An 18,150-nucleotide genomic window follows, 5' to 3' on the forward strand; every position below is an offset into this window, starting at 1 on the left:
TACAGAGGGAAATACCTGTGAACTCAAACATGCCTACTGTCCACCGCTCTCCACTACCTGTCAGTTCTAAAAATAAGGTTCAAGAAGCTCCTCAGCAAGCCCAAAGGAGTAAAACTACAGACCCTGCTAAATAGCACCCAAGAAGGTAAGAAAGAGAACCCAGGTGGTTTTTGATTGTTTTTAAGCAAGATGAGAAGACACAGAGAAACCTTAAGAGAACCAGAGCAGAGTCAGAGCTGTTTGACCTGGGATCACAGCCCCTTGATTTCATTATTTCAGCCCTAAAGCACCCCAGGAACTGCTCTGGCAAACCAGAACTGGGCCAGGCTCTGGGCATGTCTCCCCCTCCACAGCACCCCCAGGCACTGCCCCTGCACCCCACACCTGCACAGCACTGTCTGTGCTTTACCCAGCCATCCCCAGTCACAGACAGCATGGGAAGGAGCACAGGGAGCTACAGTGGGACCAAACCAGTCTCTCTCCATCATGGCATGGCATGACCAGGGCTGGCACTGAGGAACCTCCCCATGGGGCACAGCCTTGGCTGCCCAGCACCTCACCGCACACTCACCTGGTCCCTCAGAGGCTGAGGGGCAGCTGCAGCAGCTTTATGGATGGCTGTGACCCTGCTCCTGCTGAGAGGCTCCTCTATCCTCACAGCCCTGAAGCCCCTTCCCAAAATGGCCACCCACAAACTGCCCACATGGCTGACCCACAAAATGGCCGCTGCCCCCCACAGCCGCCCCACAAAATGGCCGCTGCCCCCCACAGCCACCCCACAAAATGGCCGCCACCCCCCATGGCCGCCCCACACAGAGGCACAGACAGTCCCCGAGGCGCCATGCTTTATTCTGAGGGGTGGAGGGCACAGCAAGGGAGCTGGGGGAGACAAGGAAGACAAGGAGTGGGGAGGGTGTTTGCAGACTGGCAGGGCCAGGCTGGGCAGCACTAGCAGGAGGTGAAGGTTTTCCAGAAGAAGTTCTTGCAGGGCGCCTTGCGCTCCCGCTGCGAGAGCTGGGCGAGCCGGCCCAGCACCGCCCGCTCCTCCTCCAGCTTGCCCTCCTCCTCCAGGTCTGGGGCAGCTGCCTCATGCCCCATATCCACGCCGTCCAGCAGGCCTGCCAGCATCTTCAGGATGGCGTCCTTCCGCACTGTGCTCTGTTCCTGTGGGCAGAGAGCAGGGAAAGTGACGCACAGAGGGCCTGTCCCCCACAGCCATCGAGGTCCCTTCATGTCCCCCTGCCATCCCTGGTGTCCTGCCCTTGAAGTCGATGCTTTTCCCTTTGGCAGAGCTGTGCCAGAGCTGTGCCAGAGCTGAGGGATATGTGGCTGCTGAGGGCACTGCTCCCATCTCCCCTCCCTGTCCAGCTCAGCCAGCTGGACCCTCACATGTGCCATGTTACAGCTGGAAAAGAGCTGCTAACAAATAGACTTGAATTGGCTGTGAAGTCCCTCGCTGCCCGCACTAATTAAATTTCAGTGAATGCCAAGCTGCCTCTTCCCCTGGTCAGCCCGTGCTCCCTTCACTGCTCTGACTGCCCGGCATCCACCTTGGGAAGGTCAGGGAAAAGGCACACGGTCCTGGGAAGAGGCACAGAGTCCTGAGCAATATTAAATTAAGCTCACGGAGGGATGTACTCCACTGTAAAATGAAATGCAACAAGGAGAAGGATGCCCCAAAATCTGCAGCAAAATATTGCCATCAGTGGAGGCAGGCAGCTGTATTTCTAGAACAAGTACCTGTGTTTCCATAGCCTGACCGTGGGGGAAGGTGGGATGAAATGGGAGCCGCTGAGCTCCATCCCTTTGCTGTAGCAGAGCCTGTGTTTTGGGGTTTGAGGGATTTCTGCCAGTACAAGCTGTGAGTTGTCATGTTTCTCTCAACTTTACATCCAGCAAATCTGAGGAATTATCTCGGGCCTGAGCATTTCTGGTCTCTGTGGTTCCTTAGCAGGGACAGCTGGTACTGGCCAAGCTGGGATAGATGGTTTGACAGGAACAGATCCTGTTTCCCATGTGGATGGGAATCTTGGAAGCACATTTCCATGTCAGTCCTCACAAATGCCATATTTACTGCTGGGACTACTGTCTCTGTCAGCACCAGCATTCACTAAGGACCACTTGGTGAGCAACTCAAAAGATGGATAAATACAGGCAGCAGCAATTATCCTGAGTTTACATTACAGAAGGTTTATGGGCATTTTTTAATCACTTTCTTAGCTCTAGTAACAAGCCTTGCTTCTGCACAAGGGGAACCGAGGCACAGAAAAACTCCATGCTGTATTTGTGGCAGAAGGTAAAGCCAGTTTGTGCTCATTCTGATTCCTTCTCCTGTGCTGCAAGTACAGAAGTGCCTTGAGCCTTTGGGAGATAGACTGGGAGGGGGGAACCCCCTAAGTGTATCTCCTGGGTCATGTCTTCCTTGGAAGCTTCTTTCCTAGCTGTAAGTGCTGTGTTTGGAAATAACCGAGCAGAGCCAGCGGCCTCAGACTGAGGGGTGGGGAAGGCAAAGCTCAGCCCATGTTAGGGGATATTCCTTCTGCCTGATCAGCTGTGGCTGTCGGTGAAACCTGGCAGCTCTTCCCTGCACTAATCCACTGCTCACATCCTTTCTGCCTGGAGCTGTGCTCAGAGATCCACACTCTCTGGGAGCAGTTTGACATCTCAGCACGGTGGGTTGGGGCAAACCTTTGGGGAGCTGCTCCATTCCCTGTGCTCCATCCATCAGTGCATCAGAGGGAACACATCTTCCTTTTACATTGTAATGCATTTTATAGGGGCTTATATGTAAAATCCCGATGCTTTTCTTACTTAAAACATCTGTCTGAGTTACAGCAGTGGTGACTGCAGGGATTGGTTCATCAGTATCTAACAGTTTTTCAGTTTGTAGAATGCTCTATAATAGATATAATGATTCTCTTTAATTGTATCATTATTTTGTAAGCAACAGTGCGCAGAAGACTAAGAGTCATTACACTCAAATTAATTTTTACCAAAGCCTTATTTATCAATTTATTCCCTACAATTTGTTTCTTTTTTTCCCCAGCATCTGGGATTTGCACCAGAATTTACTTCTTAAAAAAAGAGTTTACTTTTTAAGTGCTGGGTTCGTTACTATAAGAATGCGGAGCTGAAAGTTTCCAGTTATCCCCAGAAGGGTTAATCCCAGGCAGCTGCAGGAGCCCTGATCTGACAGAACTCCAGCCCCAGCACCTCACAGTGTGCACGGTTCTTTCTCGCAGCCAGTTTCGTTGTTAATGGGATGTGAGCCCACTCCTGGAGCAGCGAGACACTGATGGATGAGCTGGAGCCAACACTGAGACAGAAAAAACGATGTGGACACGCACAAAGGAGAAGTTGGTGCCTGTGAAACCAACACTGGGATCCTTCCCTTCTCTGGAATAACATCAGCCTTATGGATACAGCCTGAACTGGACTGATGACTAACCAGAGCTCAGAAGAACATCAGGGATGGCAGGGAACATGCAGGTGAGAGAACTGCGGGGCGAGGGCAAGAAAACAGGGCTTGTAATCATGTTATGCTATTGCTTCCTACCCCTTTGGCCTCTTAGGGAAACAGCATGGCAAAATAAAGTTATTATAGTGCTCTAGCCATTATAATATTAGGGTTTTGCCAGTTGGTAGGGTAATTATACTGCTATAATAAGTTCTGCCACTGCATAGAGCTGTGCTGGTTCAGAGTGTAATTATTCTAGCAGAACTATGTCAGTATAACTCCCCTTGTGAATACTACTCTGGAAAAAGCAATTTTATTCTGATATAATTACTTCATTTATGATTCCTCTGTTACTTTCCTACTGAACCCATCTTTTAAACATTTGTCCTTCCCATGAGTCCTATTTAAAATATCATCTCCCTTGATCATTTTACCAATTATGTATCTTTTCTCTCCCTCCCTAGTACTCTGCTTTATTCTCTCATGCTGTACCATTTCAGTAATATTTTCTCCTTTTCCCTCTGCTCTCTGCTGTTCATTTTGCCAGTTTTTGCTTAGCTCAGACTTCACTTTTGCAGCCCCTGGCATCTGGTACCTTTCTAAATCAGCTGGGTAGAGCTGTAGGAACAGCCCCAGGGTCAGCAGCATGTGAAGCTGTAGTGCCTTGGAATATAGAGGGGTGGGAGAGTTGTTTGCACCAGGTAAAGCCTAACTGCCCTTATCCCCCCTCCCCTGGCTCTGTCCTCACCCAGCTCCTGCCCAGGGTGGGTTTTACTCACCCTGGTGCTCTGGATGGCCAGTCTCTCTTCCCCAGGCAGTGCTGTGGCTCTCACACTCCACACCAGCAGCAGCACAGACACCAGGCTGGCCACCAGCTGCATGATGCACAGGCTGGGACTGGTGCTGAACGAGGAAGACTGGGAGAGGGAGCTGCTCCTGGGCTCTCTTCTGCCTCAGACAATGGCTGCAGCCCCTTTTATAGCCCTCCCCCAGCCCAGTGGGTGACGCAAACAATTAAGTCTATATCAAAGGCAAATTAGACTTTGGAGAGGTTGTTAACACTTGGCTGCTTGAGTGGGATACTTCAGTGCCTCTGGGCTCTCCATGTGCCAGACCTGCAGAGATTGAGGAAGCAAAGGCTTGGGACACTCCAGTAACATGCTGTTTCTTCACTCCAAGAAATTGTAGGCACTCTCTGTGCCTCTCCTAGTTAGCTGGATTCTGTTTAGAAAATAATGTTGGGTAGAAGAGGCCACCAGCTTGCACAAACCTGGATGATTCAGAGGGAAGAGGTAAAACTTCTGGCCACCAGTGCTTAGATATGGTCTTGGACCCTCAGCTGGTGTGTCCAAACAGCTCCAGGCTTTCAGGGTGTTTGGATCTGGGTCTCTGCATCCAGCAATGCATCTCACTGTGGGATGCCAGCACGCCTGGCTTTCCCTGTAGGGTAACATGGGGATAGAGCTGCAGCTGTGCAGTTATATCCTCTGTCTGGAAAATGCACATCAGACCACCTGGAAGCCTGCTGAGGGTTATGGGGTCTTGTTCCTAGTGTTGCTTCAATCCCTCTTGAACCTATCCCAGGAGTGTAGGTCAACACAGTGGAGATGCTGGGTTTAAATGTGTTAAAAACCAAGTACTGAAAGGCTGGTCAGAGCTGGAGCTGCTCTGCCCTGAGAGGCTTAAAAAGGCTCCTGCTCTGCTGACACTGACCACAGGCTGCTTGGAGTGTGTTCCTACCACTCCTGGTCAGCAGTTAATAATGCCTCCTCCTTGCCCCAAAAGCTGTCCCAGCAGTGGGACTGGTCCCTGGGCCAGCAGAAAGTGCTGTTGAGCACTGCTGTCTGCATTGTCCCCATCACTTGCCTGTGACATGCCTGTGAGATGCAGAGCTGAGATCCCAGCTCACCACCAGCCCTTTCTCCAGGAGCACTCGACTCAGGGCAAGTCTTCCCCTGACCTTAACAACAAATGACAATCAAAAGATAAATTGTTATCCTAATTTAGCACATTAAAAAAAAAAACCACAGGGAGGTGACTTGGCCAGGAGATGCTGTGGCAGAATTAAGAACAGAAGGCAGGAAAACCTGTTCCCCATTTCTCGCTCTTACCAGCATTACAGCTCCTGGAAACAGCATGATGGAACTTTGCCTGCAAATAATCCAGCTCCTAATGCCAGCTACACCAGCTCTTGAGGGAAAAGATGCCACCACTTCCATGCACACTGTAAAAGAAATGCTGATTCCCTCATTGAAAGGCAGAAAAAACCCTTTCCTGAGTCACAGAGCCTTGTGGGGGAAAAGTAACAATCTAGCAATTTCTGGAAACGAATTTTCTTGGAAAACTTTGTAACCTCCTTGTTTCTCACCCTCCCCAAGTGAGAGGTGGCTGCCACGCACCACTTCCAGATGAAACATTATCTGTTTCCTTTGAACCTGATCTGGCTGGTTTATCAGAATTGCCGGGTAATGGATTCTGTCAAACACTTCCCAGCCAGCCCGGGGCTGAGGCAGAGCAGGAAAGCTCCGGGCTCCAGCGAGCAGAGAAACCACAGGGACCTGCCAAATGACCCGCAGCCGATCTGCTCCAGGAGGGGTGAACCGGGGGAAGAGCAAATGGAGAAAACACACTTGGCTGCTCAAGGGGAAGGAAGGGCAGGTCCGGGGAGTGTGAGATGTGCTGGGCTGACAGGTGAGCCCTGCACTGGGGCTGTGAGCAGGACTCACCCCGTGGGCCGTGCAGACAGCAGGGGCAGTGCGGGCGGGTCTCCATGCTGGGCCCATCTGCTCTGCCCACGCTGCTCGTTCCAATAAACACAGCTCTGTCTGCAGCTTCCCCTCGGAAGGGGCTGTTGTCTGCAATGCTCCACTGAGAGACTGGGGTCACAAGTGTGACGATGCTCCTACCAAAAAGGAAGTGGTGAGTGAGAGATCAGCTGCTGGGGAGGCTCACAGGGTGACCAGGCTGCCCTGAATCCGTCCTGGGGTTATAGGGCAGTAACAAAATAACTGTTACCTCGTGAGGAGGGGTGACTTTGGAGAGAGCTCCTGCCCAGATACTCCAGCACCAAACCTGTGGCCCTGCTGACAAGCACAGCCCAGCCAAAACCTGTGTCTAGCCTGGGCAAGGCTGGGTGTCTGTTCCCAGCTGAGAGGGAGGGAACAGGGACACATCAAAGCATTTACACTCCAGTGCCCACAGTAGGACTGGATCTCTAAATCCAGACTAGTTTCCTCTGGGCTCTGCTACAGCATCTCTCAATATCAGACACCTCTTTTTCAGGTTGCTCCATCTTTTCTAGTGCCCTTCCCTTTCCTCACATTCCCTCTGCTGCTTCCCCTAGTTAGTCTGGCCCCTTTGCAGACCCTGCTGACCACCTCCCCACCACAGGCTTAGCACCATCTCCTTCTCCAAAGGAAGTAAAATAACTGTGGTGGTAAAATTTGTTCTTTTTAGTAATTGGACAGAGTTCAACATACAGTACCAGGGTTGTTTGTACTTCCTACTGTTCCTATCCCATGTGCATTGGCTGTCTGACCTTTAAGAAGGCCCCAATTATTTTTTTTTTTGCCAACCCTCAAAAGCTTATCACCCTGTACAGGAAAGGGTAAAGGTCTGCCCTTGGAACAATAAACATTTCTGATAATTCTTTCCTCTTACCACTTTCTCCCTGTTATCTGAAGTCTTGTTCCCTTTGGAAGTCGTGTTCCTTGATGCTTTCCTGCCCCCAGCTGCACATGGCCTGAGTGGGTTTCTGCCACTTCACAGTGAGGGTAGATCTGTCTGAAATCAGAATGCCTTTGAACACATTCCTGGGAGCCTGGCAGGGTGGGGATGCTCCAGAAGGAATTCCTGCATACAGTAACTTGAAAAGGCCTGGCTCTCCCAGGATTTTCTCCCACAGTCAGTGTGGCTCCAGCAGAGATGCACAGCGGGTTCAGAAGCACAGCAGAATATGTTTCCACAACCACACGAGACAACTTCCATCTTTTCATGACTAAGGCTGCACAAACAACATGCACTGGGAGAGGTTTTATCATTCAAGAAAGAGGTCCCTGACCTCTCCTCAGTGAGTCTGTGCAGCAGCACTGCTGGAACACAAAAACTATGACTGTGTCTGACACTAAATGACACACTAAGGAATGAGATTATTTCTCAGTTGCCCTCCTATATGGCCTGGATATTTGCTGCCTTCTGCCTGTTTGTTGCCTGCTCTGGGCTCAGGTCCCCATGCCTTGAAGCACGTAGCAGAACCACATCAGGCTTCCTGCAGGGTGTCTGGGTCCCAAAGGTGAGGCACTCAGCTGCAGCTGAAGGAAGGGTTCCAATGCCTTCCTGTCATTGCAGTCCTTGCTCTCTGCCCTCGAGAGTCCCTCGTTGCAAAGGCCAATGCAATAAATAAAGCAGTAGTCAGCTGACAGTTGTGAGCCTTCCTGGAAGGGGAAACCAATTTGTTCACGGGCCTGAAATCACAGCTCATTTCTCAGGCAGTGTTCCCTGGCACTGTGCTCCCCAGGGCCCCGGAGGAGCACGCAGGTGGCTGCTCCAGCCCTGGCTTTCCACTGGCACTAATCTAACAAACCCAGGGAAGAGATTGTGGGAGTGTGGGCTGGAGCCTCGTCCCTGCTCAGAGCTCAGAGCAGGTGCAGGAGGAGGAGGGGAGGGCCCAGGGATGCTGCTCTCACAGCACACACGACTGCAAGGCTGTTCCAGCTCTCTGGGGAGCAGGAGCTGGGGGAGCTGTGCTGCCTCCTGTCTGCCGACCCCAGGGGGACTCAGGAGGTGAGGGGGGGGGCAAGCAAAATGCCTCAGTGGTGCTCAAAGCCTTTTGTAGGACCGAAAAAAGGGAAATTTAGGTTAGATACTTATTGGGAAGAAATTTTTTACTGTGAGGGTGGTGAAACACTGGAACAGGCTGCCCAGGGAAGTTGTGGGTGCCACAACCCTGGCAATGTTCAAAGCCATGTGGGATAAGGCCTTGAGCAATCTGGTCTAGTGGGAGGAGCCCCTGCCCATGGCAGGAGGGATTGGGACTGGTTGATCTTTAAGGTCCATTCCAACCCCTTAATATTCTATGATTTTATGATTTAACTGCATGTGAAGTTAAACATTAAACACCAAAATCTTCCTTAGAAAATAACTAATCACTATGAAACACTATTTCAAAGTACCTGTTTTCCAGTGCAAACATGTTGCCTGGCTCCAGGCTGGAGTCATTTCAGGCCGTGAAGCCTGGGGTTACTACTGCTGACCTCTGCTATACCAGAGTTGTCCCTTTGGTGGCAGGATTGGCCGGACAAGACTTGGATAGAAACGTTCCTCTACCGTTTGGATCACCTGAGGGATTGCTTATGCACTGCACCTTGTGGGAGTTCCAAGAGCTCACCAGGGATGCTGACACATGGACCTGTGACACTGTCAGAATGGACCACTGGGCTGGGAGAGCCTTGAACAGGAATTGCAGACAGGCTGGGGTTCTGGTTCCTGCTCTCCCCCAGCTGAAGGGGGTGAGACACACACAGGGTCATCACACACATCATCCTGCTCTTAACCCTGGCTCACAGAAGTAGCTTTGTTAAGTCAATCCTCGCTGGACATGTCCAGCCCTGGGCTGCTGCAGCAGCCCTTCAGTACCAAGCAGAGGCAGCTCCTCCTGCAGGGTCCCTGTGGGGTCCCTGCTCCAGCACCCTCGGCACTTCAAGCCCCATCAGCCAGGAGCTGGTGTCCTTGAAAGGCCTGCACTGACATCCCCAACATTTGCAATAATCCACCCATCTTTATGTGCCTCACACCTCACTGTGCTGTAACTGTGATTCCCTGGCTACAATTCCCCAGCTTTTGCATATTTGAAAAGCACTTAACTCCATCCTGTACGTGACTAGGAAACAGCATCCCCCAGACTTCTCAGCATTTGACTTGGCTAAATTTCTCATCTTACTTTTTAACAGCATTTTGCCCGACTCTTTTGCTAGACCTGAGCTGCTGTTTCATGTTGTCCACACTTTTCCCTCTTCTTCCCCCACCATGTTACCAAGGGAACTTTCCTCTCCCTGAACTTGGTGGCACTTGTTAATACATTTTTGACTGCTTGCTTACCAAGGCTGCTGTTCTGATGAAAGATGAATGTCATTCTTCCTTCAGCAGTCCCTTGCTCCAGCTCTCAGCCCCATCAATAATTCAGCCAGGCCTCGACAACATTAGCTCTGGGTGAATATACCACACTCATGCCAATTAACTGACTGAAAGGGCTCGGGAGAGACAGGCAGGAGATTTCTCTTAATTTTATGAAGCTCTTTTCTGAACTTCTAAAAACTGAGTTAGTTCAAAGAATAAAATCAGAGCAGAGATTCTGACACAGTTCAAGAGGTGCCAAGAGACTCCAACAGTGGATGTGCTAAAGCCCATCAGGCTCCTCTCCCTCGCTTGTCTCCACCTGCTCTGACTGACACAACACTGCACGTTCCCTGGGACAGAGCCTATCCCTGCTCATGTGCTCCTGACTTAATGAGCTGCTGGAACACGACTGCAGCATGTCTAGACAAACATCATCTCGGTGGCTCTTTGCTTATGAACAGCCTTGCCCGTGGAGAACAGTGACTTGGAACGACTCAGAAACTAAATATAGGGCCCTGTGGATGGAGTGTGTGTGACTTGGATGGGAAACAGCCTTGTCTTCCTGCTCTCATCACTGGCCACTTGCTGAACTTACACATTTGGAGAGAGCTCAAAGAACCAGAAGGAATAATTAGCTGTGTGGAGGCCAGGTTTGAGGAAGCTCTTTCCCTCCTGGGCATTGTTGTACTCACCAGGGGTGGGTGAAAGGCTTGAACTTGTTACTAGTTGGCTGCTGCTCTAAGGCCTTCCTGGACTACACTCCTGGTCTTGATTCCCATTCCAGGGGAAAGTGCCAGAGCTAGTTTTCTGTCAAGGACGAAGGGATGAAGGGGGTTCAGGTCCCACAGGGATTTAAACAGGAGGAGCTAGAACCATTACTGATCTGCTCTTCATAAAAATGTTAGAGTTGAGCAATGGAAATGCCTCATTAGCCCAAACGACTCGGTAGCTGTGAGAGAAAGGAGACAGTCACCCAGACAATTAAAGAGACAAAATGAGTGTAAAATTCCAAACACAGAGGAGATCCAGACTCAGCTTTGCAGCTCAGCAATGCTTTGCAAACCCTCACGACCTCCAAGAAGCTGTACTGATACAGGTAGCAGAAGAGGGCACTGGGAAAGAACTGACAAGTCTCATCAGAAAGGGGAGAAAGCAGGAGGGCTGGTACTGACCCCACAAGTCCCCTGCTGTGGGCACACAGTGGCTGCACCACCAAGGTTGTTTGTAGGGTCACAAGTTTCCTCGAGTCTGCTCCTTCTGTTTCTCTCTTAACAAGCCCCAAAGGCCTCTCTCAGAAGCAGCTTTTTGCCTTCTCCTGATGCCACCTAGTGCCTGTCCCCAGCCTGCTCAGCCAGAGCTCAGCCCTCGGAGCCACCACAGCTCCTGCAGAGGAAAGGAGGGAGTGGGGCCAGGACTGCCAGGAACTGCCTGATGGCAGCAGGGAGACAGCAGCTGGAAAACAGCTTGGAAAACTGTACCCCAGGCAGCATGTGGACTGGAGCACAGCTTGGGTAACAGGTACTGACACTGCAGCAGGAGCTGTTGGGCTACAATACAAAACAAGCAATGGGATCACTCTTCAGAGCTTTCTTTGGATGAGAACTTGTCATCCCCAGAGATGAGGGAGAGAGGAAGTCAGAGTGACGACAGAGAGCCCCTGGAAGCACAGCAAACCCTCAGGATCTGTGTTTCCCCTCCCTGTCTCCCCAGAGAACACCGACCCATGTTGGTGTCACCTTAACCAGAGCCGAGTGTTTAATGGAGTGCAGGGAGGGACAGGGGCACAGTGGGTGGGCTGGGAAGGGGATCCCACTGAACTGGGCATGGAGCCTTCAGAGCAGAAGTAAAGGAGTGGAGGCAGATCCATCTCACAGAGTACAACAGAAAACAACTTATGCATCTGGGGGCAGCATTAGAAATAATGATGCCTCCTAAGGACTTGCAAATACCCAGGCCCGAGGCAACTCAGCATGACTGAGATAAGAGATTTGTCAGCACAGCTGATTCCCCAACATCAGTACTGAACAGCAGGCAATGGAGCTAAGGTTTGTTTTTTATATATATATATATTTATATTTATATATATAAAGCGCCTATCACCATATTGATAAACATTCTTTGGAACCACTCCGAGGGCAGAGGTAAGAACAGGAATTAGCCTGTGGGTACCTCAGCACTTCTGTTTCCAACCAATTTAAAAAACAAAAATTAAAAAAAAAAAAAAAAAAAAGCCACAAGACTTTGCTGCCAGCCTGCCTGGCTGGTGTTTAATACTGCTACTCCATCAGGGTTGGAGGGAGACCTATTGTGAATGGCAACAGTTTGCACTGTGGCTTCTCCAGCCGTGCTGCAGAGCAGTGCAGGTGTCACAGGAGGGCAGAGGGACACGGAGGCTCAGACCCGTTACCAGTCAAACGTCTCAGCAGCAGGGAGCTCCCACGAGGAGAGAGCGAAGCTCACCGTGCACAGAGCTCTCACTCTGCTTAAGGCCGAGTCAGGGACCCTTTGGACTCTTCCCAGATCACCAGACAGAAATATGTGTCAGTTATAAATACATCATGTCAGTTGGGGGTGGAGGTGGGACGGGGGCGCAGGGATGGGGGATTCAGGGTGGGTGCAGGGAGGAGAGAAAGGAAGAAGACACCTTACGTTTCCAGCACTGGAAAGAACAGTTTTGACCTCACGCAATAAGTCACTGGACCTTTTCAATAGTCTTATCTGGCTTGTGCCCCATCATCTGTTACACATCAAAGGGAATGTTGGCTGGCAAACGGGTTAAACAATCCCACACAGTGGAGAGCAAATCTGCAGTCTGCTGGGAAGGTCCCAACCACATCACTGACGATCTCAGGGTCCACCTTGAAGGAAGGAAGCAGCTTCTCAGTCTCACACATCGCTCAGCGCCTGCAGACAGACAGAGTGTCAGGAGGGACCTGCCACAGCTCTACCAGTCCTCAGCAGAAGTATGAATCACCACCTCTGAAACACAACCATGGCATCTGCCTTCATCCCTAGGACGCTCTTGGGAGTTTTTTTTCCTGAACCTGCAGTTGCAAACCGGTTAGGAGATGATGGAATAACACAGAAATCCTTCAAAAAGGCAGGCTGACCTATGCTGGAGCATCCTTTCTGTACCCTCTGGTTTCTTCTAGAAACCATAACCACAGTTGATCTAAGACTTTTGGAGCTTTTCAATGGGAAACACCAGTTCTGCAGGCTCTGGGACTCAGTTTTGGCAGGTGAAGTAGGAGTGATCTGCCATCAAGGCACGGTACATGAACCCAAGGAAGCTTCAAACTGAACTCCAGCCTTCCCTGACTGACTCATCCTCTGCTCTGTCATACAAAACGCTGTCCTGCTCCAACTTGCCCACAGAAGCCTTTGAGGCTGCAGGAAATCCTCAGTCCTGCCCACTCCCACTCCCACCTCATCCTGGACAGAGGCACAGCAGCAGAGCCCGGCTCACCTTCCGTGCAAACTCGGGCAGGATGAAGGCTGCCCGGTGGATGTCAGAGTTGTAGTATTTCAGACTCCTCTCCTCCACCTGTTGCTGCGAGAGCTGCTGCACAGGCTCCCGGAAATTCGTGTTCTGCAAGAGCAAAGCCAGGTAGCTCTGAGTGCCTGGGTGAGGAGCCGGGGGCTGTGTGACAGGCACCCTGACGTGGGGCAGAGAACCAAGAGGACTCGCAGGAGAACAGATGACTTTCTGTTCTAGTATGAGGTCAAAGGTTCTGCACAGCTCCAGCCCCAAGGGCTGGGGTTCACTCTCTGTAACTCGTGTGACCAGCCCTGATGCACAGATGTCAGTGCATGAGGTCAGACTGGGTGAGCCCCGTGCCAGATGAAGCTGTCAGAGTGCCTGAGCATCCAAGAAAGCAAGGCTTTGCTGCTCAGAGCAGAATCCATGTCTGTGTTAAGTCAGGCACAGTGCATGCTGCCAGCACCCCAGATAAATCCTGTACAGCAGCAGCACTGCTGGCCCCAAAAACCCACCTGACAGTTGGTGTCACAGAGTAACCAGCCCACATCCCAACACTGACTCTCCCTCGGAGGCCTCTGTATGAGCAGATTACCAGTCACAGCCTGATTCTTATCAAGCAGGTGCCCACCTTGTAACAGCCAACATCAACAAGACAAAGCCTTAACAGGCTCTGGGAATTGGTAGCAACTTCTTCCCTTCCAAGTTTGTTGTACTAGACAGGAACCCCTGTCCTTTTCTAAGGCAGCTGGTCAGCTCTGCAGTTCACCCAGCACTGAGCAGGCTACATTGCAGCTCTGGGACTGCATGGTTCTGGAGGCCCCACAGCTGGGAGAGCTCAGTGCCACAGCTCCAGCTCTTGGGGACAGCCTCAGGCAGACCCTGCAGGTGCTTCCAAGCAGTGGAAAAAGGCACCTGAGGTGTCGGAGACTCACCGGGTTCTTGCTGCAGAGCATGAAGCCAATCTGGCCGCTGGGATACGTGGGGATGGTGCAATAGGCGTATTCCACCACCGGGAACAGAGACTTGCAGAACTGACGCATCTCCTTAATGAGATCCAGGTGCAGCCACTGGCACTCACCTGCAGGGAGAGAGGAAGGCAGGATGCAAGGTGAGAGCTGCCCCCCTTCTCTGTGCCAGGTTAACAGCGTTTCCAAGTCCCAACCTGCTCTGCTCTGCTCTGCACAGCTCATGTGGTTTCAAAGGCAAGACCAGACCCCTACGCCAGTTTTGCTAAGCTCAGTCCAGCAGTCTGAGCTGATGGAGACAGACCAAAACCACAGCTGTACCTGGGAGCCGAAATGCTTTCACTCCCTGCATCACGTCTCCCCAAGAAGAGTTCCCCCTGTGCCTCAGCCTTGGCACACAGTGGTCTGGCATCACCCTCTGCCCAGCCACAGCACCCTCACCTTGGCAGCAGAGAATCCCATCTTCTCGCAGGGCTGTCTTCATCAGCTGGTAGTAAGATTCTTTGAATAAGCTTTCTGCAGGACCTGGGAGAAAAGTGAGTGTAACCCTCAGCACAGCAAAACCATCAGGATTTCAGCTTTGCTCAATAGCAAGCCCAGGACCTTTACCAAAGGAAGTCATAGCAGCTGCCTTTTGCTCCAGGGAGCATTTTTTAAACAGAACTCCTGCTCCAAACTGCATTTTAGAGATGCCTCTCCTGTGTTGACTACAGTAAGAGTGAAGGTGGCTCAAGCAGTCATCGTCAGGTCCCTAAAATGAGGTGTCATATCTACATTTGGTCTCTCTCTGCCTCAGTTTTCCCCTTCAGAAATACAGCAGCCTCACCACAGCCATCTTTAGGGTGGGTGCTACACCAACAGTGTGTGAGCCACTGCTTCACTGGCACATGTGCAAAGCTGCCCTTGCCAGCATGGTGCTGTATCCCCCCTGGGATTGCTGGTGTCAGGGATCAGCTCTGCCAGGAGCAATTGCTGCTGGAGTTGAATTTCGAGGAGAGAAACGCATCAGCTGCTTGAAGCCTTGCTAATACAATTTTCTGGTTCTGATCCTTCCCTTTCTCTACCAAAAGAAGCAAGTCAGCAACAGTCTTTCACTTGAAAGGAGCCTGGGCAGGCTGGCATAACTTCCAAGAGGTAAGCAGAAAAGGAGGGGGAGTGTGGAAAGCAGCACCCTTTTATGGCAGAATTCTTACCCATGGGGTCAGACGAGTCCGTGATAATCACATCAAAGGCTTCTTGATTTTGTTTCATGAACTCAAAACCATCTCCCACATGCAAGGTCAGCTTAGCGCTGGAATATCCCACTGCCATGCCTGGGAGGTATTTTTTGGATACCTGGATCACATCCTGCAGCAACACAGAGAGCACAAGTGGGTCAGCGGGGGCTACAAGGAGCTGCTTCTCAGGCTACTGTGCAGTTGCAACCGAAAGAACAGCACAGTGAGTCATTTCCTTCCATGCCTTCAGCACAAATCCGACTCAGCCAGCGAGATCCTCAAGAGCTGTCAGCATCTTCAGCCAACAAGCTACACTCAGCCCTTTCCTACGGCCTCAGGGTTCAGTGACACTGTTGGTCTGTCCTTGCCAAACTCAACAAGAAGCTGGAGCTTCAAAGGCTCCCTGAGGAACTGAGTGAACACAATCACAGATCAGACTGCTCTGTGCCCCTTCTCCCTCTGGACACCGTTGCAGAGGTGATCTCCCTTTCTCCCCTCCTAAATGAAACCATGCCAGCAGGTTTCTAGATGCGAGACGAGAAAGATCCCCATCTCTGCTCCATAGCCATTATATCAGTCCCCCGATAAGAGTTTTCTCTCTAACATGGTTAGACAGGCACTGCCCTGGGCCCAGCAACTGTACTGAACACTACCAGCGTCTCACAGCTGGCAGAGACAAAAAAATATGCTGGTGTCAGGCAGTGCTGGTTCAAAACCAGGCATGTTTGCCTACTTAGCTTGGCAGACTGTGCACACATCTCACATAGCAGTGTTTCCCATTCCTAATAGAGCCCTCCTCTGAGCAAAACTTCCTAAGAAAGTAAAATATCAGAACAAACTGGCCGAGAGGAGGAAGACTAGCCCATTTATCATGGAAACAAATCCCCCTTTCTTATTTCCTGCTTTCAGTTGTAGGGGACTGCTCAACACAGCGACCATCCTCCTCGGGCAGGAGCAGCAGTCAGTTCAGCAGCGAGGCAGAGGGAAAAGCAGCACCTCCACAAAGCCAGGGCGCTCCTCCAGATCCCGTGCTTGGCCCACGCCGGCCTGGAAGGGCCTCAACCGCATGTGTGTGAAAGAAATCACATGGAAGAGGCAGCCAGCTGCCACGTAGATGACTTGTAAGGCAAAGAGGTGGCGCTGTCAGTGTCACGCCAGCAGAACCGGCAGCAAAGGCGCCCGGTGCTGACAAGGGGCAGCAGGTGAAGCCGCGGCTCCCGTGGATGCTGTGAGGCCGGGCTGCTTCTGCCGGGCAGCCCGCCCGCCCGCAGCCCCGGGGCTCCCGCACGCAGCCGGGAGCCCAACGCACCTCATCGATCTCGCACTGCACCACGGACTCCACGGTGGGGTGTTTGACCACCTCTCTCAGCACTCCCCCGTCGCCGCCGCCGATGATCAGCACCTGGCAGGGACAGGGCAGGACAGCGGCCGTCAGCGGGGGCGGCTCGGGGGGACTGGGGCTGCCAGGCCTAACGGGAGCGGCGCGAACCCCCGCGGGCCCGTCCTGCCGGCGATGAGCTGCGGGGCCCACGCGGCTGCGGCCACGCTCGCCCGGCGGGCCCGGGCAGCCCCCGGCAGCGCCGCAGGGCCCGGGGCGGGTCTGCGAGCCCCGGCCGGGGGGACCCCAAGGAGGGGCCGGGGACGACTCACCTTGCGGGGGTCGGGGTGGCTGCAGAGGGGCAGGTTGGCGATCATTTCCTGGTAGGAGAACTCGTCCCGCTCCGTGCACTGGATCACCCCGTCCAGGACCAGGACGTTGCCGTAGGTAGTGCTGGGCAGAGCGGGGGAAGCGGGGTCGGAGCCGGGCCCGGAGCCGCGCTCCCCCGCGCCCTCCCCGCGCCAAACAGGCCCCACCGCGTGGCGCCGGCCGCCCCCCCCCTCGCCGCCCGACCCGCCGCCCCCCGCACCTGCGGAACACGAGGATCTCCTGGTAGCGGGAGCGCTGGTGGTGCAGCAGCTCCTCCACCTGCAGCGACATGGCCTGGCCGGGCCAGAGCCGGCAGGTCTCTCGGAACCAGCCCTCGCGGATCAGCGCGGCCGCGCCGCGCTCCATCGCGGCCGGGGCGCGGGGCGGGGCCGCTGCGGGGGCAGCGCTGCGGGGGCTCCGCGCTCCGCTCCCGCCGCCGCCGCCGCCTGACCCCGCGGGCGCGGGAGCCGCGCGCAGGGCCCCGCGCGCCCGCCCCGCCCCGCCCGCCGCCATTGGCCCCGCGCCGGCCCCACGTGCCCGCCCGTCACCGAGCGCGGGGCCGCCCCCGCCGGGGGAAAGGGCGCGCCCGCCCCGCACACACCCCGCGCCCGCCCCGCCAAAAAGGGCTGGATGTGACGGGGGGGGGGGGGGGGTGGGATTTAACGAGGGTGACCGGGGGGGCTGGAGCGACTCTCAGGAGGAAAGGCTGAGGGAGCTGGGCCTGTTCAGCCTCCAGAGGAGACGCCGAGAGGGAACCTCCGCAGTGTCTGTCAGTGGCTGCAGGGAGGGGGCAGAGGATGGACCAGGTTCTGCTCGGGGGGGCCCAGCAATGGCACAAGAGAATGGGGCAGAAACCGGTGCCCAGGAAGTTCCACCTGAACATGAGGAAGAACTTCTTCCCTGTGCAGTGACCCAGCTCTGAACAGGCTGCCCAGGGAGGGTGGGGTCCCCCTCACCGGGGATATTCCAGACCCGTTTGGACACAATCCTGTGCCATGTGCTCTGGGATGACCCTGCTGGAGCAGGGAGGTGCGACCAGATGACCCACTGTGGTCCCTTCCACCCTGACCCATCCTGGGATTGTGTGGATGTCACAAAAGCAGGTTTGGTTCTGGTGCTGGCGGGCCCTGGCCTGTGCTCAGCTCATGCTCTGAGGAGCAGGCCTTGGGAGAAACACATCAGGGTTCTACCAAGAGTAGTTCTCCAACCATGTTACACAAAGATCTCCA

At 53.3% G+C, this 18,150-nt stretch overlaps 2 protein-coding genes across 2 annotated transcripts; both read right to left on the reverse strand.

Moving 5' to 3' along the window:
* Positions 1-831: 831 nt before the first annotated feature.
* Positions 832-4,414, reverse strand: CORT (cortistatin). The gene is made up of 2 exons (XM_064678571.1): positions 4,237-4,414; positions 832-1,164 (listed from the first exon to the last, which is right to left on the reverse strand). Exons 1-2 carry the CDS (start codon positions 4,336-4,338, stop codon positions 949-951), a joined length of 318 nt encoding a protein of 105 aa, XP_064534641.1. The 5' UTR covers positions 4,339-4,414; the 3' UTR covers positions 832-948.
* Positions 4,415-11,811: 7,397 nt separating this feature from the next.
* On the reverse strand, positions 11,812-17,449 carry SRM (spermidine synthase). Its single transcript, XM_064678580.1, has 8 exons — positions 17,142-17,449; positions 16,885-17,005; positions 16,544-16,636; positions 15,211-15,364; positions 14,459-14,542; positions 13,985-14,130; positions 13,038-13,160; positions 11,812-12,475 (listed from the first exon to the last, which is right to left on the reverse strand). The coding sequence occupies exons 1-8, from the start codon at positions 17,432-17,434 to the stop codon at positions 12,458-12,460; spliced, it is 1,032 nt and encodes a 343-aa protein (XP_064534650.1). The 5' UTR covers positions 17,435-17,449; the 3' UTR covers positions 11,812-12,457.
* Positions 17,450-18,150: the final 701 nt, after the last annotated feature.

Source organism: Pseudopipra pipra, chromosome 22 (assembly GCF_036250125.1).
Source record: "Pseudopipra pipra isolate bDixPip1 chromosome 22, bDixPip1.hap1, whole genome shotgun sequence".
In the NCBI taxonomy this organism is placed as follows: Eukaryota; Metazoa; Chordata; class Aves; order Passeriformes; family Pipridae; genus Pseudopipra; species Pseudopipra pipra.